Source organism: Xiphophorus hellerii, chromosome 2, assembly GCF_003331165.1.
Source record: "Xiphophorus hellerii strain 12219 chromosome 2, Xiphophorus_hellerii-4.1, whole genome shotgun sequence".
NCBI lineage: Eukaryota > Metazoa > Chordata > Actinopteri > Cyprinodontiformes > Poeciliidae > Xiphophorus > Xiphophorus hellerii.
Window position 1 is genome coordinate 23,991,371 of NC_045673.1, and position 24,628 is coordinate 24,015,998.

At 41.2% G+C, this 24,628-nt stretch overlaps 1 protein-coding gene across 8 annotated transcripts in view; it reads left to right on the forward strand.

Annotated features, from left to right (window-relative positions):
- The window catches only part of LOC116736667 (unconventional myosin-IXAa-like), a 155,574-nt gene extending 138,298 nt beyond the window's left edge, over positions 1 to 17,276 (forward strand). For 2 of the 8 annotated variants that reach the window (XM_032589283.1, XM_032589339.1), the window contains exons 27-44: positions 175 to 378; positions 2,651 to 2,745; positions 2,845 to 2,948; positions 3,040 to 3,260; positions 3,876 to 3,992; positions 4,131 to 4,319; positions 4,510 to 4,557; positions 5,133 to 5,244; positions 5,673 to 5,734; positions 7,504 to 7,696; positions 8,497 to 8,625; positions 9,101 to 9,206; positions 9,321 to 9,452; positions 9,816 to 9,939; positions 11,544 to 11,597; positions 13,759 to 13,964; positions 14,053 to 14,195; positions 14,988 to 17,276. In XM_032589283.1, coding sequence (XP_032445174.1) covers positions 175 to 378; positions 2,651 to 2,745; positions 2,845 to 2,948; positions 3,040 to 3,260; positions 3,876 to 3,992; positions 4,131 to 4,319; positions 4,510 to 4,557; positions 5,133 to 5,244; positions 5,673 to 5,734; positions 7,504 to 7,696; positions 8,497 to 8,625; positions 9,101 to 9,206; positions 9,321 to 9,452; positions 9,816 to 9,939; positions 11,544 to 11,597; positions 13,759 to 13,964; positions 14,053 to 14,195; positions 14,988 to 15,376 — 2,628 coding nt within the window. In that variant the 3' untranslated portion in view covers positions 15,377 to 17,276. The remainder of the gene's footprint in view (positions 1 to 174; positions 379 to 2,650; positions 2,746 to 2,844; positions 2,949 to 3,039; positions 3,261 to 3,875; positions 3,993 to 4,130; positions 4,320 to 4,509; positions 4,558 to 5,132; positions 5,245 to 5,672; positions 5,735 to 7,503; positions 7,697 to 8,496; positions 8,626 to 9,100; positions 9,207 to 9,320; positions 9,453 to 9,815; positions 9,940 to 11,543; positions 11,598 to 13,758; positions 13,965 to 14,052; positions 14,196 to 14,987) is intronic. The other 6 variants (XM_032589310.1, XM_032589329.1, XM_032589295.1 and 3 more) reach the window with 5 other exon arrangements.
- The last annotated feature ends 7,352 nt before the right edge of the window (positions 17,277 to 24,628 follow it).

Genomic DNA, 24,628 nt, shown 5'->3' on the forward strand with positions numbered 1-24,628 from the left:
GAAACGTCAACATGCAACTTCCTCAACGTACCACCTGCATGCGCGCAGTTCAGTTTGTGTTTTCACCTCATAAAAGGAATATCGTTCTCCATTGAAAATATGTCCAGTCATCAGCTGCATTACACATGTACACCTGTACAGAGTGTTGATCTTGTTGCTGTGGTTACCTGGTAGCAGGTGAGCCGCCCCGGCCCCAAAAAGAAAGCCCGAATGTCCCGGACTCGCTCCGACTTCCTGACCCGCTGTAACTCGGAGGGGGCCACCCAGTCGGACGACGACGATGAATACTACATCCCCGCACACTCCTGCACGCTGCCCCTCTCCCTGTCTCCCTCACGAGCCCACCCCAACACCGACTGTCACAGTGACTCCGAGATGGTAAAAATACCAGATCTCCAGGGATCCCTGGGCCTCCAAACGAACTTCCTGTCCACTTTGCTCCCCCTCGCCCCGCCTTCTTCCACCCTTTTTCTTTTCCTCGGGTGGATCTGATCACACACGGCGACGGGGGCGGAGCTCATTTAACAATGCTAACCCCACTTTCACCACCACCTTCAGCACAAAACAGCTGTTTCTGCACTAGTCTGAACATAATTCACGCATATTTCCGCTCACCAGCGAAGGTGAAGAAGTCTATCGCCTTCTGCAGCGCATGGTCTTGCACATACCTGGAGAGCCAGGTTCTCTCCAGACATCACTGCCTTCCTCATCTCTCACCTCTTCTACTTCTTTAGAGGGATACACCAACAGTAGGGGTGTTACACACCGTGGTGAAATGATCTGGATGTAAATTTGTTTTCTTCCTGTTTGTTTCTTAGTTCATATTGGTAAATGAAGGAAAATAAAGTAACAAGTTACATTAACAAAGGTTCTCTATCTGTTTTGGAAAAATTGTTGGAAAGAACTGAAAATGTCAGAGTTACCTGATCTCTGGGGGGCCCTTGGCTTCCAAAAGAGGCCAATTAGGAACACTCTCCTGGAGTTAGATGCATGTTTGTGTCCCTTTGGACACAAGCATGCGTACGAAGATCGTGTGACAGATCGTAATGAAACACGTTGTCCTCTCAAATTGTGACTTGCTGCGATGGATCTGTCCTGACGGCACGTCAGCATGCGTCACATGTCCCACTGCATGCCACACACATCTCCTGCATGCTGATAACTGAGAGAAAACTTCAAACAAAGCAACGTCTCACTGATAAATTCATCTTCTAACCCAACATTAGCCAAGCGTTGGCTTCCGGTTCTGTCAGTGCCTCTCTTAGCGCATTACTGTTGATGTCTTCTACTAATAGATGCAACTTTTCTCATGGTATAACCACAAACTCTAAGATATTTCATTGAGATTTCATGTGATAGACCAACACAAAGCAGTGTGTTACTGTGAAGTGGGAATAAAGTTTTTAAAGGTGTGATGGGTATGTATTCAGGCCCCTTCACTCTGACGCCCCAAAAATCTAGTGCAACCAAGAAGATAAATCTGTCATTGTACCAACGTACAATGTGTGGTAGTACAACAAAATTGTTCTGTTGACTCACGTAACAGAGGAATACAGTGACCAAAACACATAGGCACGTAATAAATTAGAGTGCCTCAATAGTTAAATCTAAAAAAAAAACACAAAACTGTTTTTTACCGAAGATTTATCTCGTTTTCTGTATCTGCCACCAGAGGGCAGCAGCTCAAGCTGCTCAAGCACCCAGGAGTGTCTTGGGTATGAACAGTGTAACTCCTGAACAGATTACAGTTTATCACAGTAACAGCATATTTAACTAAGAACTGTGAGACAAGTTAACAGGCAAAGGCTAAACAATACAAAAGTAACAAATTTGCTCCAGAAAAACGATTATCATTTGTGCTTAGGGGCACCAAGATGGGCAGCGACAGTTCTGCTGATCAGTCAGACTTTCACCAAATAAAGTCAACCATCACTTTGGTCTTACAGGTGATAACGACAGTGTTTGATCCCAGCCCAACTATGGTGGGTTCGTCTGTAAACTGGACGACGGCGTTGTCAAGATGGCTGCTGTACCCGGTTATAGGTGTGCAGAAGTCACTTAATCAGTTAATAGTTTAATTTAAGTATAAATCTAGCTTTGATGGGCCAACACTCGGTGATGCAACTCTTTAAGACCTTGTTAATTCCACTCTGAATGAAAAAAACTATAAACATAGGGGTTGGTTGTCGAGTATCCTGCTTTATTACAATCAAGCAATAACAGAAAACCCTGTAGTCCATCCATCCATCCATCCATCCATCTTCTTCCGCTTATCTGGGGTCGGACAACCCTGTAGTGCCTAGCTCAAAAGTTTTTTTAACAGAATCTACATGGCTAGTGAGCTAAAGTACTAGCTCACTAGCTAGTAGGATTTTTCAACAGGAATAGGAAAGCTGGACGGAATTGATAGAAGATGAGTGGAGCTAAATACACATCTACTTCATGATTACGCACTACTTTATGTTGGGTCTTATTATTTCAAACAATCCTAATATGATTCACTTTTTCCTTGGGATTGATGCGGCAAAAGAAACACGTTCCTGGAGAGTCTCTGTAAACTTTGACTGCTTCTACAGCAGGGCTGACGCCTTCCAGGGCGACTGAGGGAAAGTTTGTTGTGTTTTCTGACATTTTTTTTTCTGCCTTGCAGTCTCATAAAGAGCAGAAGAAGATCCATAAGACCATGTCATCAGGAGACCTGGGCAAAGTGGAAATCCTCAGGAAATCTTCCAGTCAGGATGGAAGGTAGGATTTGTAGTTTTTTTTAATTATATATTCAAAAAAATAAGGCCTGTCAACATGAGTTTTTCACTTTTTGTCGTGGATATCTGACATCAATTTCAGCAGGATGAGAGGTAAGATGCGTTTCTGGAGCAAGACGAAACACAGCGAGAAAAAACTGTCGAGGGAGAAGCAAACCAGCAGGAGTGAGGCTGGTGAGACGCATGGTAACAACAGGAAAAAATACACAATTTATATACACACACACCAAATCTTAAGATCACTGGTGGTGAATTTCCATGATTTTTGCTCTGCTAGAAAGTGCGTCTCCTCCGCGGAGTCCAGACTTGGAAGTGGTTCCTTCGCGGGAGACCCGGGACACTAAGGAGAACAAGGAGCCCTCTCCAAAGATGAAGCGGCGCCGCAGCTTAAAGATCAGCAGCATTGCCGTGGAACCGGCCCAGTGGCAGAACGACTCGCTGCACATCCTCACCTCGGCCCACGACTACCGCACCATGAACGAATTTCTCATGAAGAAGGTCAGTACTGATTATCCTGTCATACACTTTACACAAACAGCTGAGCTTATTGAAATCTAGCAAGCCTAGCACCCAGTGGTGCTACCTAAAAGCTTAGCAAAGCGCTAGTCATCAACATTAGTTCCGCTAGCGCTAAAGCACTACACCAAAACAATATTTAGCAGAAGTAACAATAATGTGCTAATTTCAAATCAAGCGATATCTTCCTTTGAAACTCTCAGGCTCCGGCTTGTTTTTGATCAAATATTTTCCTATCCTATGATGCCCTTAGATATTGTATTCATGTTTGTATCTTGGAAAAATCTCTGAAAAATAACTTGGTGAAAGCTAAGTTCTCTAAATATCTTCAAAGTTAGCAAAAGCGCTAAATGATCAAATTAGCTCGGGTGTTAGCGAGTTAGCGGTAGTGTGCCCTCTAGCACCAATCAGAACTTTTTGCCAATTTTCAACCTCAATTTTGTCACACTTTGATTTATGGTCATTAGAGCCCCGATTGTAACACATACAATGTGGTTAATTAAATAGGTGTTGTGAAGGTTTAACAACAAATAGCCATGTTGTCAGATTAATAAATCCCTCAAAATACTCTTGAGTCAAACAAGTTTGTTTCCACAGATCGCTGACTTGGACTCAGAAGATAGTAAAAAGGACACCATGGTAGATGTTGTCTTCAAGAAAGCACTGAAGGAGTTCAGGATCAACATCTTCAACTCATACTCCACCGCCCTTGCTGTACGTCTTCACCTTTTGTATTTATCATCCAATTCTACAATTGTTGACTTGCTACATGTAGCATTGAACATGTTTAAAAGTAATACTAGGTTTCTTTTCCTGAATCTCTTTTTTTTATTATTTTTTTGTTCCTATCAGATGGATGATGGGAGGAGTATCCGCTACAAGGACCTGCACGCGCTGTTCGAGCACATCCTGGAGAAGACCATGCGTCTGGAGCAGAGGGACTGGAGTGAGTCGCCGGTGAAGGTGTGGGTCAACACCTTCAAGGTTTTCCTGGACGAATTCATGACCGAGTACAAACCCATGGAGGGAACCATCGGCAGGGTATGAAAGACGAAAACCAGACGGTTAACATCCTTTCACGCTAGTTGGACTTCAGTTTTCAGACAAGTTATGTGTGGCATAATCGTAATTTGAGAATTTAATGTTACGTTTGGTGAACTAATGCTGTGCTTAAAGTTTAGTAAAGGTATAAAATGCACAAGGTAACTCATTTTTCTCTGTTTCCTGTTAGACTCTAAAGCGTGAACGCAAAAAATCCAGGAAGAAGGAAACTGACATTGTAAGTTTAAAATATTCCCAAATACACAGATCCTTCCTTCCTATACTCATCAGGATTTACAGTAACGGTCTGAAGAAAATTGGATAGTATGAGTTACGACAACATTTAATTTTCCTTTGGGTTTAATGAAGTATTTTTACATTTGAATTTTGAAAACAAATGTGTACTACAACATTCAAAATGTTATTTGCAAACAATGTTAAAACAATACAACTTTTCCTCCCACTTCACATTTTTGCATCACTTTATGTTGTTCCGTTTCATAGTAAAACACAGAAGTTTCTAATGTCAACACATCTATTAAAGCTAGCTAGAAAGAGAAATGTATCTAAAAAGATAAATAGAAAGCTAGCTAGAAACCTTCTAGTTAATTAGCTAACTGGCTTTGTAGTTAGCCAGCTGGCTAGTTAAATTTCTAGCTAATTAGAAAGCTAGCTTTCTAGTTATCTTTCTAGCTAGCTATTCTGTCAATATCTTGGTGTGTTTGAATACTTTTACAAACCACTGTAGTTTGAAGCTAATCCTCAAAAACGTTCTTTGTGTGATCTGACTAATGGGTCTGCTGCCCCCTGCAGGTGGAAGAGCATAATGGGCACATCTTTAAGTCCACTCAGTATAGCATCCCCACCTACTGCGAGTACTGCTCCTCCCTGATCTGGATGATGGACCGAGCCTGCGTTTGCAAATGTAAGGATGCAAACCTTTCGAAAATGTCATATGGAAAACATGATCAATTGACCCAAAGATGATATTAATTTAAAGAAGATACAGAATGCACAACTACAGAATACAGTCTTTCCCAGACTTTCCCATCAGTGTGTGTAGCTTGTGTTTCCACCACTCCAACACACTCTCTGTGCACACTGTTTCCCACTAAACCAACACACTTTCCATATGTGTGCCTGAGTGTCGGCAAAATTTGATTACACCTCCCTCTCCCTTCATAAATCCATCTTCTATCTAGTTAGAAAGCTTTCTTCTCAGCGGCGCTGAGAGAGCCGCCTCTCCGGCTGCCTCGACTCTTCACCCCATTCTTAGTTTGTTTTTCTTTTTCTTTTTTTGATTGGGCTGGAGTTGTTGCTGTGTTGATAGCATTTTTTGCTTTCGGTCTACAGTGTGCCGCTACGCCTGCCACAGGAAGTGCTGCTCCAAGATGACCACCAAGTGCAGTAAAAAGGTACGTTTGGTCCAGATTTTTTATTTTTTATGTTTTTTCAGATGCTGCGGTGTTTCTATCGACTGTTTCTTTAAGAATAAAGGATGGAAAATATTTCAGTCAAAGCATGATGATATAGTTTATCTTCTAGCGCCATGGAGGCAAATTAAAAAACGAGATGCTGATAGATTTTTCCTCTTTCATCCAGTTTTAGAGTATGTTACAACCAGGAAGTCACTTCTAATTTCAGAACTTGAAAAAAATTCTACATTTGCAAAGAAAAAATTCACAGCTGCAAAAAATAAAATATTCATACTCGTTAAAGATATCACTTTTTGTCACATTATAATGACAAACCTCACCATGTTTTAAAGGGAAGGTAGTGCATATTTGTGAAGTACAAGTAAAATGATTTAAATAAATACAAATCCATCTAAATGCTCTGAAAAATCACATTTTGCTGCAATGCACCTCCAAATCAAGAGATGGAAAGTTTTACTGGAAAATGAGAATCAGTGAATATCATTTTTGAAGTGTTACTGTTCTTAATTGGATTTAAGTCTGAATATTGAATTGTAACAAAAATAGTCTGATCTAAACCATTTTAGTCTTTGTCTTGGTCGCTGGTTTTTATTAGCGTATTTTTGTCCCAGGACTTCCTGTGCTTAGCTTTTTCTTATGTACCAGGACTTCGACGTGTAATTTTTAATTAATTACATGGATTTTAATGTAATTAAAATCTTTTAACACTTAAAGACCTGGAACCTTTGTATTGTGTTGCTGGTACACCCACAAATCTGACGCACAAGCGACATCCATAACAACAACAATGGACAACAAACCCTCTTCTCTTGGCCCACTCAGGGTTTATTTTTGCTTCAAAAAACGATCTGATTGTTCGCTAGAAAAAACTACTGTTCAAGTTGTGCTAAAACCAGTTAGCCTGTCAGTGAAGCTAAAATAGCATCTCAGTGCTAAACATTTTGCATCAGCACAGATGTCCCAAACGCTAATGTTAGCATCCACATTTCTAAAGAGGTCCCATGAATGATCAGGCGTTCCTGAAACATTTTAAAACTGAATGAGTAGAATAGCACTTTGCACCAATTTGATGGTTAAATAACAGATTAAAAACAATAAATATATTTGCTGTTGAGCCCATAGTGTCTAGTTATTCAATAATTTAGCAACAAGAAGGGTTTTTGAATTGAAAATTTTGCTTATTTTGTCAGCTAAAATGTGATTAGCTGCAGATGTTTAACCCATTGAGAAGCTGTTTTATAACCTGAATCTGCGACTTAAACCCTGACCTGTCTGTCTGCTGTGTTTCTTGGTCTTGACGATGCAAACCCTCGAAGCCTTCCCAGAACAGCTGCTTTCATACTAAGATTGGGTTTCGCCCAGATGGACTCGATTTACAAATTAGGAGACTTCACTATTAAAAAAAATGTCTGCACTGGATATTACATTTAGTTGCATTAAGATGTTTGAACACTTTCAGATTTTAGCTGGAAAAACCAAACTAAAGGAATGAATCATTTTATTTCTGTTTCTGAGTGATGCACTGTCTGAACTCTGAAATATAAAGTACTGGCCTACATAAACCTGCCTATTTAGACTCTTCCTGTAATGTAACAAAAACCCACGCAGTACGAAAGTAAATATGTCTCCTACTTTCAGGGATCGTTGCTGTAAACAAGCGAAATGGCCCAACCCTGATTCACACATGTTCTGGTTTGGCTGCCATTTTTATCCTGCTTATTTGTTTGCGTGTGTGTGTGTGCGTGTAGTACGACCCAGAGCTGTCGTCCCGTCAGTTTGGGGTGGAGTTGTCTCGTCTGACCAGTGATGAGCGCGCCGTTCCCCAGCTGGTGGAGAAACTCATCAACTACATCGAGATGCACGGCCTCTACACGGAGGGAATCTACAGGAAGTCGGGCTCCACCAATAAGATCAAAGAACTCCGGCAGGGCCTGGACACAGGTGAGAGCGTTGCCATGTTCTCAGCTGAGAGAATGTCGATGACATCCAGCTCCCTGTTGAAGTTTGCGATGTCTTCTCAACACCTCATCGATATTCACAACACTGATTATTACTTACATTTTCACTAGTTTTTAGATGTGCGGTTTAAAAGCCCATCTAGGGACAAGTGCTGTGAATTAGCTGTTGCTGTAAGCACTGTGACGCAAACATGGGACTGCTGTTCTGTTCAGTTTGTATTGAATCAATGCGTGTCTGTCCCGATCCAAATGAACTTAAATTAAATTAAAATGGATAATTCAGTCTTCATCCTGCAGCTACAACCACCACACCGAAGAGTGTTGTTAGAAAAAGGATCAGATTTTTAGATTTTAAGATCCCCAATCACAGTCAATAAAACATAAAATCCATAAATAATAGTCATCTGTGGATTTCTTTTTTTTTTTTCTCCCCTCTAGGGGGTCTTTTGTGGGCTCTAGTGTCCCTTATATGAAAGTAGGCTAACAGGAAAGGAGAGGGGGGAAGACATGCGGCAAATATCGCCGGGTCCGGGAATCGATCCCGCGACTGCCGCGTCGAGGACTCAAGGCCTCTAAACGTGGGTCGCGCTATCCCCTACGCCACCACGGCACGCTCGTCATCTGTGGATTTCTAATACAAAACTAATCCTGCCTTTCTGCTCCCAGTCTTTTCTGACTGAATAGCTATGATTACAAAGGTCTTCCATGTTTGCTAGCTAATCTGCTAGTTATTCCTCACGCTCAGTGGGAGTTCATGCATCCAAACTTCTCCTTTTGCTCCAGATGTGAGCAGCGTCATTCTGGACGACTACAACATCCATGTCATTGCCAGCGTTCTCAAACAGTGGCTCCGCGACCTGCCCAGCCCGCTCATGACCTTTGAACTGTATGAAGAGTTCCTCAGAGCCATGGGTAAGCTCTTTAGCACTCTGTTTTCTGCATAAAGGTGCCGCCTGTAGCCGTCGGTTTACCTTTATGATGCTTCAGTGGGTGACGGCGTTCAGACAGACTGGGAAGATCTGGATTTTATTAAAGTTTTTTTAAGTCTGGATACTTATGGAAAACCGTTCATATGCTCAGAATTCATTTCCTGTTCTGTAACCATCCATCCATCCATTGTGAATCAATGCATCTATCAATCTGTCAGCCTTCACATCTCCTTTCATCTATCCATCTTTCTATCTTACAGTCTGTCTGTCCATCCAGAACTATAGAAATATGTAGAAATATGTGCCACAAATTCCTCCATGTTTTTGTGTTCATTCCTCCATGTTGGCTGAAAAAGGCTGGAACCTCTGGAAACCTGAAGCTGAAAAACTGGAGTTTTGACATAACGTGATGTATAGGAAGCTGGTTTGAGCTCCTGATGTTGGCCTTGTGTTTCCAGGCCAACCGGACAAGCGGGAGGTGATCCAAGGCGTGTACTCTGTCATCGACCAGCTCAGCCGGACACACCTCAGCACCCTGGAGCGCCTCATCTTCCACCTGGTCAGGTAGGGGATGAGACCCAAAAACGACACGGTTCAGTTCTTTGTGTTTGTTCAGTGCTGTATTCCTGAAGTCTGAATTGCACTTTCAGCGTGTGTTTTTACTGTGTTGTGCTGCAGGATTTCCCTGCAGGAGGAGACCAACAGGATGTCCGTCAACGCTCTCGCCATCGTCTTTGCTCCCTGCATCCTCCGTTGTCCGGACACCATCGACCCGCTGCAGAGTGTCCAGGACATCAGCAAAACCACAGCGTACGTCTCGCTCTGGCTCCAAAGTCCTCTGGATTCACAAACACCTGCAAGGGTCTTTCAGCTGACTTGCATGAAAACTGTTCCTGTTTTTCCCACATGGATTATTACTCAAAACTAACTTTTCAACATTGGCTTCTAAATAATAATTTAAAAAAACAACTTTGCCTCTCAAATAAGCTCTAAAGGTGCAGGAAGTCTACTAGGATTGGAACTTTGTTCCATCTGTGCTGTTTATCTTGTTTACTGGTAGTGCAAATGACTTTCTGTCCATTTTCATTTTTCCCCTATCTCTTCTACTCCACCACTTTGACCTCGGTTTCTGTCCGAATGAATCGGATCTTCATTGTTTTCTTCCGTCTGCAGGTGTGTGGAGCTGATCATCAACGAGCAGATGAGCAAGTACAAAGCTCGTCTGAAGGACATCAGCAGTCTGGAGTTTGCAGAGAGCAAAGCCAAGAGCAGGCTGACCCACGTCAGGAGGTCCCTGGTAAGACTGGCCTCATGAGTTTCAGACCTGTTGAGTTCAATATTGCAGCGTAGGTGACCACCATGAGGCGTCATGTTTGACGTTTCTGGACCTCATCATCATTTAAGCAGAAGCAGTGTTCTGCTCAGTGAGCAGCTGGCATGGTTTCCAACTCAGCCATGGCAGGAGTTCATTTACATCTTCATCCAAACTGTTTAAAAAAAACAAAACATTTTTAAACACGTGTGCAAATATGTCTTTATATGTAGACAAATGATACCCATCTTAAGATCTAACAACCCCAAAGAAGAAAATAAACATGTTGGAAGGAAATGCTAACCTGTGAGGAGCATATTGTGGGATTGGAGTCCCTTGTAAAATCTTCACCACAATTTGAACTTTTTCAACACAATCTGATGAAAAATTGTGAAACTGAAGGAAAAGGATATAAATATATGTTTTAATCACTGCTAGCTAAAAAGTTAGTTGCACGAACCCTAAAGGACTCATCATAAACATTAGCTCCACTAACACTAAAGCGCTACACCAACATGGTATTTAGAGGAAGCTAACGCTAAAGTGCTACACCAACATGGTATTTAGAGGAAGCTAACGCTAAAGTGCTACACCAACATGGTATTTAGAGGAAGCTAACGCTAAAGTGCTACACCAACATGGTATTCAGAGGAAGCTAACGCTAAAGTGCTACACCAACATGGTATTTAGAGGAAGCTAACGCTAAAGCGCTACACCAACATGGTATTTAGAGAAAGCTAACGCTAAAGCTTCAATTCAAGTTGTATTTGAGGTGGAAAGATTACAAACCTCAAGCACCAATTGAATTTTGACACCATTATATTAAATATATTGACTCACTGAGATTTATCATGTGTTATTAATTAAGACGAAGTTAAATCGTGTATTTTCTTTGCACTTTACAATTATTCACTACTTTTTGTTGGGAAGTGACAAATTGTGAAACGGTTCAAGGGTTATGACTATTTTACTTGCAAATCAAGGCAAATTCCTAATCAGTAAACGGTTGATCTTTCTTTCTACCTAGTTTAGATTTCAGTTGACGTAGGCCCTCTCTTCCTCCGCACCACGTATCACTCCATATGCTGACACTGTCACTTCTCAAAGAACTCATCCGGGGTTCGACACCTGACCTTGAGACCTTTCCTGCACATATTACCCTCTTCTCTCCCTGCCCAATTCCTGACTATTGTCATTAGTGCCACTAGTATAATAGATGTATGATTTTAAGAAAATCTTCTAGCCAATGGACCTGCAAGGTAAAAAAGTAGTACAAACGACCTCTCAATGTTTGATGAATTGAATTAATTTTATGTGCTCCTAAAGCATCGAGTTGGGTTTTTATTGATCTCTCAAACATTATTGGGGAAAATGAGACCTGAAGATCAGGAGATTTTTGAGCTGAATGATTACGCCATTAGATATATATATATATATTAACCATCTAATTTCAGATAAACCTAAAGTCTACCTTTCTTCTTACCCTTTAATTGACCAAAGCCATTCTGATGTGACTACCATCAGCGATCCCTAACCCTGATCTGTCCTCCTTCCTTCCTTCCTCCATCTCCCCATCCCTCCCCCTCCAGAAACCTGTACTAATTGCTGTTAGGTTTATGAGCATTACCCGTTCTGCCACCCCGGTATGTATGCCCCGCCCACACCATGTGCCTGCCCACCACTAGTCCTGTCCTGTCAGTCTATTCGCTCCCATACTGTCTGTTGGCGTCCATTGACAGCTGTTCTCTGTTAAGTGGCTGATTTTTTTTTTTTTTGTCTGTTTAGATATTTTTGCTCCTTGTGTTTAGGTTGACAGGTGGTACACTGCAGCCCTAAAATAATAGTCTAAAATAATATGAATGAATGACATTAAACAACGTTACTTAACACTGACCTAATATGAAGCCGTCCCAATGGTCATTCAAACTTGACATAAAAGCCGAAAACTCAAAGTTGGAGTAGGCATATTAAACCAATGGACTTGAAAAGACCTGAATGAAAACATGTTGAAAGGTCCAAGATCCACAGGTTAATGAGATCTTTTACACTAGATCCACCTAGGTTTTTGTTGCCAAATATCTCAATCTTAGACGCATCTAATCAAAAGCCTATGACTCATGGTAAAGATCTAGCATAGCTTGGCTCTTAGCATGGTGGCAAGGTCAACATTGTTGTCGAGTGTAGAGAGCAGCTGCCAAAAGAAACAGTTCTCTGTGTTCTGTCGTACAAACGGACATTTGTGGATTACTGAATAGAAGTTAAAAGAAAGCCAACAAAATGCATCAGTAAATTGATTCAAAGGAATTGCCATGGCTATCAATAATTATACACTAATAATTTCACAGGTACAATTACTCAAGACGTACTCAAAGTCAAGTCAAAGATTGAATTTTTCTTCACCATTAAAGATGACATGCAATCTCCCATACTTTACCAAAGACAAACAGTCAATGTGCGGTCACGGGATTGCGGGACGCTCGTCTTCACAAACACCTTTCACACACGTTGCATACCATTTGAGCGACACCCGTCCAGGTTTAGCATTCTACAGATCCCTGAGTATTTAGGTGACAAAACGGTCACATCTTCCCGCAGACAGCCTCCTCCATGGACAACTTGGCAATTGTCATCCAGGAGTTTGAAGCCATTTGACAATCTTTGTAGGCAATTCAAATTCTTCATCACGTCTGATAAGCGTACCTCAAATGTATTCACGTCACCTGTGAACACACACAAAAAAAACGAATAGCGGAAGTGGATTAGCTGAAGCTAGTCAACAGTGCTGTCTGAGCAAATTTCTGCATTAAACACGGCAACAAACGTCTGACCAACGCAACACCTCACACAGAGCTCTGTACGAAATAGTTCAAAAATAGCTTGAGCCAGGCCTGGAGTCAAGAAAGGGAGGACAAGATGAGCCATTTGTGGTCATTTACATCAATGAGGGCCGATTTTGACACTTTGGAAGAAGTGTCGAAAGTGAGAGTTTTGGTGAGCATAAGATTCTCACCCACATTTCTGCTCCGTCCTCTCCTTTTGCATTTAAATTTAAGTGTGAGACTATGCTAACGCAGTAACACCTGATATTATTTTGCTACTACACATCTTTACCAGGGTTGGGGTTAATTGTTGGGTGCAAGTAGCTAGCATTAGCAGCTACAAGCTAAATACAGTAAATATTTGAAATCAAAACCATTAAGTAACTTTTGGACCTAACCTAGTTTTTGGAAGGACTGTCAAACTGAGCTCAGACTATTAGCTGTTTTTTTTAGCATTAGCATTAATTTCCTGAAACTAAGCCTTACGGCTGCTAAATGTTGTAGGTGGGGAACACGGCAGCGGTTTAGGAATCAGCCAACTTGTTGCGTTGCCATGTAGCTGTGTGTGTTTGCTGCGTTCGCTCAGAAGGAGCATCAGTCTGACTGGGTTAGCTCCACTGATCGCTCTGCTTTCTGTTTCCGCCACACAACGTGCTAACATGCAGCCTAGCACAGCTACGTTTAAGGTAATTCATATGCGCGTGTGTGCTTATGATGAAGTGCTCGTGTGTGTGCTGCAGCAGCGCTCCTAGATTTTAGCAGTGATGGTGTTAAGTGTGGTCAGTGTGTCTGTATTGTCACCATGTGGTCAAAAACTGTAAGCTGAGCTTAGAGCAACTCAAACCGTCTCCTCTGCTTTAGGAGAGGTGACAAAACGGTCACATCTGACCAACGTCTTTCAACAAAGACGTTGGTCAGGCTAAACTTTTACGCCGCTGTGGTTTTTGTGTGTGTGTGTGTGTGCGTGTCGTTTAAACGTTAACAGAACAAAGTTCGTGTTCGGCAAAGCGGCTCCCACATCCCCTCGCCTCCTCTGAGCCCTAAAGCAGAAGGTGACGGAGTGGGAGGCGCCGGAGGAGGAGGAGAGGAGGCATCAGGAGAAACGGAGATCAATGAGCAGCAGCAGCAGCAGGCCATGCAGCAGGAGGAGCGGATCCTCACGGAGCAGATCGAGAGTTTGCAGAAAGAGAAGTACGCTGACATGCCAAATGAAGCCTGAGTAAGGCTCCAGAGCGAGGAACCATGAAGCCAATTCTTTGCTGCGTTTTTGTGCTCCCAGGGAGGAGCTGACGTACGAGATGTTGGTGTTGGAACCACGCGCATCCGACGATGAAACGCCTGAATCGGAGGCCTCCATCGGCACAGCGGACAGCTCTGAAAACATCACCATGGAGATGGAAGGAGCCACATCCGACCCCTCTGGTGCGTGAGTTTGTGTGTTATACACTGATACAGACTTCAGAATAGGTGTAAGGGGGCAATAACTTAGGGCGCAATTTCTTGGGGCATATATTTGAATTACATTTTTTTCCAATGAATGCATGTTTTGATGTCTTTGTATTTTCTATAAGAGCCTATTGCAGGTGAAGTATACTCATATTTTGGGATTCTCTGAATATAAATAATACTTATACTGGCCAAATAATAGCACATACTGGCCAAGGGACGTATTAAACCTACCATTATCAGTTCATACCTACTTAAGTAAAGTACTACCTATTGATGTGCTGTAATTTGCATTAGCAAAATAATTTCTTTTCAGTTCATAGGGCACCAAAACGGTTTAGATTTAGGCTACAGAAACATGAGTGGAGATCGAGACTCAGAGCTGAACTCTGAGGAGAACATGTGTCTATGGAAAGAACTGTAAATGGTAAATGGACTGAACCTCTACAGAGGTTTTTCCAATCGTTTTGGCCACTCACAGCACTTTTTACACTGGAGTCACATTCAATCACTGATATTCTACTGGTCAGATCATCTTCTGTTAGCGTCACCAACTGGTTTAGGTCTCATCTCTCTGGCTCCGCTCAACAAAATGTCAATTTTACTCATCACTGGTGTCCCACAAGGTTCCTTTCTGAGTTCCTTCCTGTTCATCACATTCAATATAAAATGTCATTAAAACGTCATTACATGAGCAATGGACGTACGTCATTGTTTCTGTCCAGGCCTATGTGTCTTTTATCAATTCCTCTGCTCTGTCCTCATCAGAACGCGGGACGTATCGATCGAGGAAGTCCGAGGCGAAGACCAGACGGACTCTGCGTCGTCAGCCGGACTCTCAGGACTCGGTCGACTCCACCTCTACCGCCTCCTCCTCCTACCAGCCCTCTTCCTCCCTCTCCTCCATAGCCTCCGGTTCCCCGTCCCCCCACTACCGCTTCCGTTCGTCCTCCTCCGGGCCCCTGCTCACCTCCTGCAGCCTGGGGGCCCCGCTGGCGGAGCCGGAGGACGGCCAAAGGACCGGAAAGACTCGCCTCAGGCTCAGGCTGAGCCGCAGCTCGCCACGCGACTCCTCTGGAAGCCATCAGAGGGAGTCGGACTTTGGCCCGGGCCCACAGCAGCTGGTTCTGTACAGCAATAACGAGTTTATGGTGTGATGACGAAGTGGGTGACGAAGACTGGCTGCTGCTGGTTTCTGAAGGGAATTATGGGAAGGTTGCAGGTTAGTGCGGAGGCCCTCCTCTTTGCCCAATCCCCATCACCCTCTGACCCAGTCGAAGCTGAGCGAATTGGGGGAGCGACAATGCAGAGGGACATTGTGGCAAACGGTCAAGAGAAGTGGACTTGATGATCTGTGCGGACCAATGTGAAGTTAGGACATCTCAGTACTTTATGGCCCCTGCAGGTGTACCAGGGGTCGCTTAAAGGAACAACGAGAGGGGGAAGAAAAGATATTGTTGGGGGTGGCGGTGTTACTTTAAAAGAAATTCCTGCAAAGCCAAATCTTACAACGCCCCATCTTTATTTTTCAGCATGTGGGCAGGTGGGTAAAGCCACCGAGAAGAAATGTAGCCATACTGACTGAACTGGTGGAACCAGCGCCAAGCTAAGTGTGCTTTTCATCACGTTTACACAGGACACACCAGCCAAGAGGCTGCACGCTTTTCCTCCACTTCTGTCCTTACATCCCTTAGAACAGACTGTCAAAACTGTATTATTATTATTATTATTATTATTATTATTATTATTATTATTATTATTATTATTATTATTATTATTATTATGTTACAGAGGACGTAAATGTACATAGAGAGAGAGAGTCCAGTGCTGCTCCCGGTTGTTCCTGATCTGTGTCCTTTTATTTTTTTCTCGTAAAGTGAAGTGTCAGAAATTCAGGTTCCACTTTCGTTTCCGTTCTGATTCCGCTCGCGTTGCGGCCATTTTTCCCGGAGCCGGTTTGGGAAGAGGCGACGTTCTGAATGTCAATATAGAGCGTCGATTGGCCGGCCGGCAGGAAGTGTGTGTTTTTGTACTTGCCTTTTTGTTTTCAGCACAGGTTTAATTTGGAAACATCAGTGTTACTGCATCAGGACTTGAATATGTTTTTTTTTCTTGTTAACTGTACGATATTGCTGTATCATAGGTGTTTATTGATATCAAAGATGTCATGTTTTGTTAATATTGGTTTGTTATGATGAAAGCCATTTTTTCTCTCTCTCTTTCTTTCTGTCCAACACATCTCCTTCACTTCTCTGCATATGTAGCCTCTCTTACCCCTCATTTTATACATTAGGATTACTCTCGCAATCACACTAACTGAGGACAGGGGATGAGGGGCGTCTATCGCCTCGCGCTTATTGACACACTTTAACCGTCCATTATCTCCTCTGAGCCACTCAAACTGCTCCGCTCTTTCCAGTCATAACCGTAGCTCTTCTCTTCTCTCCGGGTTCTCGCTGTGAAACGTAGCATTTAATCTGCCTGCTAACCAAAACAAGTAGCGACTAATCCCACCCGGTTAGCCACGTGCGTGCGTACTCTTCCTCACCTCCTCTGTCCGTACCATGACGTCATCTCGCTAACTCCCTCAGTGTTGATCAGCTGACCGGCCTCAGCGGTACGTCGCGAAAGCCTTCGCGCCCCTCGAGCTTTTTCTGTCGCCGTACGGCCACCAGACTGCAGTGCGTTTTGTCCGAGCGAAGATTGTTTCAACGAGATTTTATGTCTCATTTTGTGTTTGATTTGTGGAACCGAAAATAAAATCCATTCGGGTTCGTGGTCGTGTTGCAGGCAAAATCTGAAAACGTTGAAGGGGTGCGAGCACTTTAGCAAGGCACTGTAATTGTTTCTTCAAAAAAAATAAAAATGTTATAAAATACATGAACTGTAAACCTGTAAGGATTAAAAGAAAAAGTGAATCTGCTTCTGGAAGTGAGCTGAAGGAACAAAACAGCTCCTCGGTCAGTTATCTGCACAGTAATATTTGTGGTGTGTTTCCATATGACATTCTGGAAAAAAAAAAAACTAAAAAAAAAAAAAGATTAAAAAAAAGAAAAAGTGAATGTAACTGTCGCTGGAAGGCATGCCTCGCTTTCAGTCGTTGTTTTGTTCCTCTTTTATACACAGTGTATGTACTATTTATGATCATGGCATTGCAATGTACATTAGTTGGAAAAGAGTCTGTTATAAATAGGATATATTATCCTTTCATTACCAATTATTAATCATGGCAACATTTTTCTTCCCCCGCCCCCAACAGGCCACACCCGGTTCTGTCTTTTTGTTTGTTTTGTTTTTTGTTTTTTTTGCGCAGGGAAAACGGTGAAAAAAAGAAGTGTTGCAAAAAAAAAGTGGACATAGTTGAGTATAAATAAGGTGCAATTTGTGTTTTCTTTTTTTAAAATGATTTAAACATCTTTATTGTTGTAAGGAAAAAACAACTTTATGGGGGAAAATTTCATCTGCTTATTAAAAAAAAGGCAAAACAATTGCAGCCAACCATACGTGAGTGGTGTGATTTCTTGGCACAGCCGGTTGCATTAGTTTGCTGCTAATGCAGTCTATTGTTAGCGCAGACACTGCAGTTAAAAACTCCTCCATTACTTAGCGTTGATTCAAACGTCAGCGTCTTCCAGCTTGACCGTCACTTATTCATTGACCTCTGACTAATACCTGCAACCGCATTTAATCATATACACTTTGAGTTATTTATGGCGTCCTTATCAGACTGAGATGTATTAATTTGAGCGTGTAGATTAACCAGTAGGCAACATTTTTAAAACTGTTAACCCCTCCAGCACATCCTCCAGGTTTTTGTTGTATTTCAGACAGCATTAAATTGCCATACTGAGGTTATAGTTAGTCTTCACACTGTGTAGCTGTATGTAATATTTTTCTTTTATGTCAGATTTTAAAAGTAAAATCTAAAGGACAAACCTGTCAGGGTCCAATAAAACATAATATAGTAAATGCATACATTTGAATGTTCTTACTAAATTAAATCATTTTACTCATTTGATTTATTTAGCATTTAGAAAAATAAATGAATAAATAAGTTGTTTGTAATTAACGCATAAAGTATTTCTTAAACAACAAAAACAAAAAAAAGCAATTAGATCTCTTCTAACACCATCAATCATGTCAAAGTAAATCTTTTCTCTGACGCAGCTAAGATGAGCTGTTCACAATACAACCCATTTAAACATGTGAGCTTTGGCGCCCCCTGCCGGACGAGACGTGGAAATAACAGATTAAACCAAAAACCTTCAGCTGAACTCTTAAATTCAACTAACTAGAACTTGTCAGCAATATAAAGTAGCTAACAGGTTAATAATTACAATAAAATTAACCACAAAAAAACAAGACCTCCAATATAGAAACATACAATTTATTTATAGTTTAATATTTTTTCATTATTATAGTTTTCGTTGTTAAATCTACCGAATCTGCGTCGCGTGCGCTCCAAACAAGGACTCGCTTTCCGGTCTCGCGCCCGGCGGCAGCCGAAATGAAAGTGAGCGAAGAGCATCGAAACTTCCCGTTTCACACAAAGTCAAATGTGTTTGTTGTTCCGCATCTACGACCTGTTGTGACAGGTAAGCAGACCGGCGGAACCGAGTCAGAATCGGTGACTGACTGACGGACTTTTGCATGACGAAGAAACGATACAGACTTAATGTGTTTCTCTTCAACTAAAATGAAAGTGGAGCTCGGATTTGTTTCCAAATGAGCTGCTATAAACGAGGCTCCTCTCCTCGCTCCTACCGGCTTCACAACGCCCACTGCTCAGCTGAGGAAGAACCAGACATAAGGTGAGATTTATTCACTCATGTTCTAGTTGCTGGAAGTCCATCTGGTAAAGTTCGCTGATTAAATTTTTTTCAACCTGTGTTTCTTTAAATGACGGTTTAATTGATTTTATTCTAGATGGCTGACAAAATCATCGTTTTCTTTGACCTGGAGGCCACTGGATTAGGTAATCTTACCCACACACCCAGTTTATACGCAACACGTAAATCACTGTCTGTCAGTACTAATTCATATATGTGATAATTGTTTTACTTTATTATTATTAAATTATGTTTTTGTTTGCTTTTTGTTTGGTTTGAATAAAAAAAACCCAACCAATATCAAAACTACTTTTTCAAAAAAAATTATAATACAATGATGTGCTTATTTTAAACAGAAGACAATTTCTGCTTTTGTTAAATAAACTGTTGTTATTGTTATGTTTCTAATCCTATCTAATTCAGCTTCTGAACTGCAAGTGGAATAGATTAGTACTAGAAGTTGAATGAAAGGAACTAGAGTAGTTTTAAATAATAATAAGCAATTGAACTCAAACTATGCTATGCACTGGATTTTTGCTTATTAAACCAAACAGCTGGCACAAATGCTAATAGGTATAAATTAAAATAAAAACAGACCAAAATGCCATTTATGGATATAGATGTTTTTATATGCTGTTTTTTTAAAATCTTTTGTAATATGTTGAGCATAAATATGCTTTTAATATTTTTGTTGTTGACTGAATTCTGAGGAGAGGATCTCTATCCCAACTATTCCAAAATATTCCATATTTCAGATCATTTTAGCAGGTTTCAAGATGTCATTTTAAAACATTTCCTTGCTAACCAACTTCATCCCTTCATATTTGTTTATTTGAAGACAAAGTATAAAAAGGTTTCCTCTTAGCTCAGGTGGGAAGAAACCGAGGTGCAGATCAGGGAACAGCTAGGTTTCTGTTCTGTTTCCCTCCCACTCGGACCTCAAACGGGGAATTTAAGTTTGGTTTATTAGTCAGAGCAGGGTGGAGCGGCAACGTGTCTCTACAAAAGAGTAACCTCAACATCAAGAGAGATGCTACTAATCCTCTCAGTTTGGCACATAAAGGTGTGGAGTAAAAAAAAAAAACAACAACAAAAAACACATTAGAGAAAGAATAAACACTTGTTCTTTGAGTCTGGTGAACCTGGGAGTCAGATGGCGACCAGACAAACCTTCACAAATAATTCTCAAACCAACTTATTCCAATATATGTATATGTTTCCTTATTCGGGTGAACGGCATGATGAGTGAAGATGGTGATGTCAGCAAAAACAGGAGCAAGATAATAACAGGAAAAAAGTAACAATATAACAATAAATAATACTAATCAATGGACACTAAATGGAAATACACGAAGAACAACATGCTAGAATAATAAGAAACTAAAGTAAATACAGAGGAAAAAGCCTCTATGGCAAGGCCTTTCGAGCAATAATTAATGCAGGGGACTGTATGGCAAGAACAAACAGACCCTGTTTTCAGGTAAAAGATGAGATAATACTGTTGAAGTGCCATGGATTTGTTGAGATCACATAGTAAGAAGAAATCTATTTTACAGACCATAACAGTATTAAGAGACTTATCACTTTATTATGTTTTATTTAGATTTTATTTTACATATTTATTTCGTCAATATTATTTTTCATGTCGGTGTTAATGTCTTGAGGCCGTTCAGTGACTCCATGACACTTTCGGTTTGACTCGTCAGGATTGGATTAAGAACCAGTTTTGTTCTTTGTAATTTCTCTCCAGTAAATCTTATTGATCTGTAAATGTCTGGTCTATTTAAAAAATATCACTTGTTTCTGTCCCATATTTGTATTATCATTTAAATGAAATAAAACATTTTTGCTGTCGTCGTCAGAGGATTTTTAACCTGCGTTTATTTTTGTCTTTGTTCAGATACTTCACGGTGTGACATCACCCAACTGGCCGCTGTCTGTGAGGAGAGGGTCTTCAATAAATACACCGTCCCTCAGCAAAACATTGATAAGGGCGCCACAGAGGTCACAGGCTTCAGAGTGCAGTCGGGTCGCCTGTTTCGCCGCGATTCTCCCGTGGAAACCGTCCCAATCGATGACCTTCTGACCTCCTTCATCGACTTCCTGCGCTCCTTCCGACACCCCGTAGTGCTGGCGGCCCACAGTGTGATGCGTTTTGACGCGCCTGTGCTCACCAGAGTGATGAAGAAATATGACCTGTTCCTTCAGTTCCAGCAGGTGGTGTCGGGCTTCCTGGACACCTTCTTGCTTAGCAAGAGACTCTTCCCGCGCATTAGTGGCTATTCACAGGTGTCTTTAGTCAGGAACTTTCTGGGAAAGTCCTACGATGCTCATAATGCAGAGGAGGACGCCAAGATGCTGCAGGAGCTCTATAACGTGTGGAGACCTGACCAGTCTAGGGTCATGGCAAATACTTTTAAAGTAAATGAAAAGTACTTTTACTAAAGGAAAAAGTCTAATAACATCCCCTGAAAACGAACCGATAAATCAACAGAAACAAAACAGTTCTGAGTGAGGATAAATGTCATCATGCACCTGCACCTCTAAATCAATGGAAATATTAATAAACAATGAAGTAAGACGGTGGTTATATTTCTAGTAATCAGACAACTGGAAAGCCTTTTATCCTATGTAGTCCTGTAGCTGTGTGCTCTGTTGTTTCTGTGAGAAGTATGCCTCAGTTTATTTGTACGAACCATTAAAACTTCATTTTCTGTACATTCCTAAAACCTCTTATTTACACCAAATCATAGAAATCATAGAGATTTTACGTATGTACTGAAAATGGGTCTCCAGCTTGACTTGTAAAAAAAAATTAAATATTCTGTCGAGTGTTTCAGTGGCTGTGCGTTGTCTACACTCGAAGGAGCAGGACCAGACTTCAGATTTCACTCCGTTCTTTTTCTATTTGACCAGTTGCACAGGTACAGCAGGTGATATACAGTACAGACCAAAGGTTTGGACACACTTTCTCAATGAATTCAATGAGAAAGTGTGTCCAAACTTTTGGACACAGTCCTTTACCTCACAGTTCAAGTGCCTTTGTGTAAATCCCGTCTGTCTTGCTTGCTGTAAACCAGCTGACTGGTTTACTGTATTGTCATCAATCTGAGAGGGAGCTGCTGACTGACACAATTAGGCTCAACTGGTGGAGATACATGCAGGGTGTGTGTCTGCAAGTCACATGGCAATCAATCAATCAGTCAAATTTTATAGCACATTTCAGCAGCAAGGCATTTCAAAGAGCTTTACATCATAACAAACACAGAAACACAAAGTCATGCAACATAGAATCAACAATCAAAACATGACATTAAGTCAAATGTTATCATTAAATTCGTAATTGATTACGTTTCAAATACAATCCTAAGCAGGTGGGTTTTAGTCGAGATTTAAAGGCACTCAGTGTTTCAGCTGTTTTACAGTTTTCTGAATGTTTGTTCCAGATTTGTGGTGCATAGAAGCTGAATGTATGTATGTACCTCGTTTGGTTCTGGTTCTGGGAATGCAGAGCAGAACCAGAAGATCTGAAGGGTCTGGAAGGTTGATACAACCTGCAATCCAGCCAGAAAGCTACGGCTCTCATTTCTTGACTTTGTAGCAGTTAGCACTAACCTGTGGGTTAGTGCAGGCGAGAGACTTGGCTTGGCAGTTCTCTTCAGGTGAGTGGACCAGGGATTTGGTTTGTGTCAAGATCTTCTTCTTTGAAATGTTCACTGTAATTATGACAAGGAGCGTCACATTCGATGGTGTGACCATGATTATTAAACATGGCAAAACATTTTTTTTTGCCAACAGGCCACACCCGGTTCTGTTTTTTTTCTTTTAAAAAAATCAATCATTCATAAGACAAACCTGCCAGGATCCAATCAAAGTATAAAAAATACGTATTTTTGTATGTACTTACTGAACTACATTAAATATAATTTTACTCATCCGGTTTATTCTCCAATATTTAAAAAATTAACACAAAAGTGATTTGAAATTAGCGCATAAAGTCTTTCTTAAAAGTAGAAGCAACAGGCACATTCAGGGGGGGGGGCGTAAAAGGGGGCTTGAGCCCTTGCCGCTTTTATCCTAGTGGCCTTTTAGAGTTGTTTTTTTTAAAGAATTTTTTTTTCAATCTTTTATTTTTTTATTTGTAGGCCTGCTTGTGCCCCTCAGCAATAATATTTAGCTAAATATAATCATTTAGCAAAATAAACTCAGTCTAATAATGACTCTCAGAGCCTCCGTGTTGTTCAGACTCCGGGTCCCTGGTGAGGAGGAGGAGGAGGATCTGTGTCCTCTAACTATCAAATTATGGGCAAGAATATTTTTTTCATGCTCCGGTTTGTGAATAAAAACGTAGGTCTGATGTTAGAAAAACTGTTTCTATTTATATCTTCATAATCGTCCTTGCAATAGTGGAACAAAACCCGCCTCGCCCCTAAACTCAGAAATGCTTCAGCTGCAGAGAAACTTCTGACTTTAACTTCTTCATTCTGCTAAATGTCTGGTTCACTACAGGCAGCTTGAGTCGGTCCACCGACAGATAGAAAGAATATCTGTCTTTATATCAGACATCCTGATATAAGACACGGCACTGCGACTGTAACAGCGACCCAGCTCGAAGCCCCGGTACCACCCAGTACCACCCGGTACCACCTGCTCTCTGTTCACTCTGCTTCTCCTTAACGTTTCCACCAGGCAGGTTAAAGTCTCTGCTGACGGGATCTGGGCTGGAGGTTCTGGGCTGTAAATAGAAGTTATTGCAGATTTTAATTAAGATTTTGTTAAAGGAAGATTCGGCTCAGAGCATTTGGAGTTCACAAAATAAACATCAGAGAAAATATTGTAGCAATAATTAGAACTGCAGCAAAAAGCCAAACATGCCACAATGAAATGAATCAAAATGTCCCCAAAGCATCGGGGGACTGACAGGAGCCACCGGGGGATTCCAGGTGGATTCCAGGTAAATTCCAGGCAGATTCCAGAGATGGGCATCACAGTGGCTGTTCATGCAGGGCCGGCCCAAGATAATATGGGGCCTTAGACAGAACCCCTTTCCACTCCCCTTGAAACCCGTCCTACTAAGAACCTCAGCATCACTAACATGTTTAAATATTGATAAGGTGAAGTCTGATGAGGGAGACCAGGTTTATTGGCAGAGTTTAAAATCAATCACTGATTATTGGTTATTTGCTGTGATGTATTTGTGAACAAACCCAAGTCAAACACAAAGATTACACCATATTGTAGTCACGGTAACACAACAATCAAACTATCAAGATGATTCTTTAAACTTTTACAAAGTAAACTTCCTAATTAAATCCTAAATGTACTACCGGTATTTATCCCGGTGGCCTTTCACTGGCTTGCCAAGCTATCAAAACCGCCTGGTTGCTCTGTCCCAAGCACACAAATTACAAGCAATGTTCATAAATAGAAAACAGTAATAATTCGACTTCACAAACTGTTAACAGTTAACTAAACAAACAAACAAAATATACAAAAATATAATTGTAAAATACTCAGCAAGATAAAGAATAAACCAGTATGTGTAAGGATTGAATTGCAATTATTACAACTTTATATCAT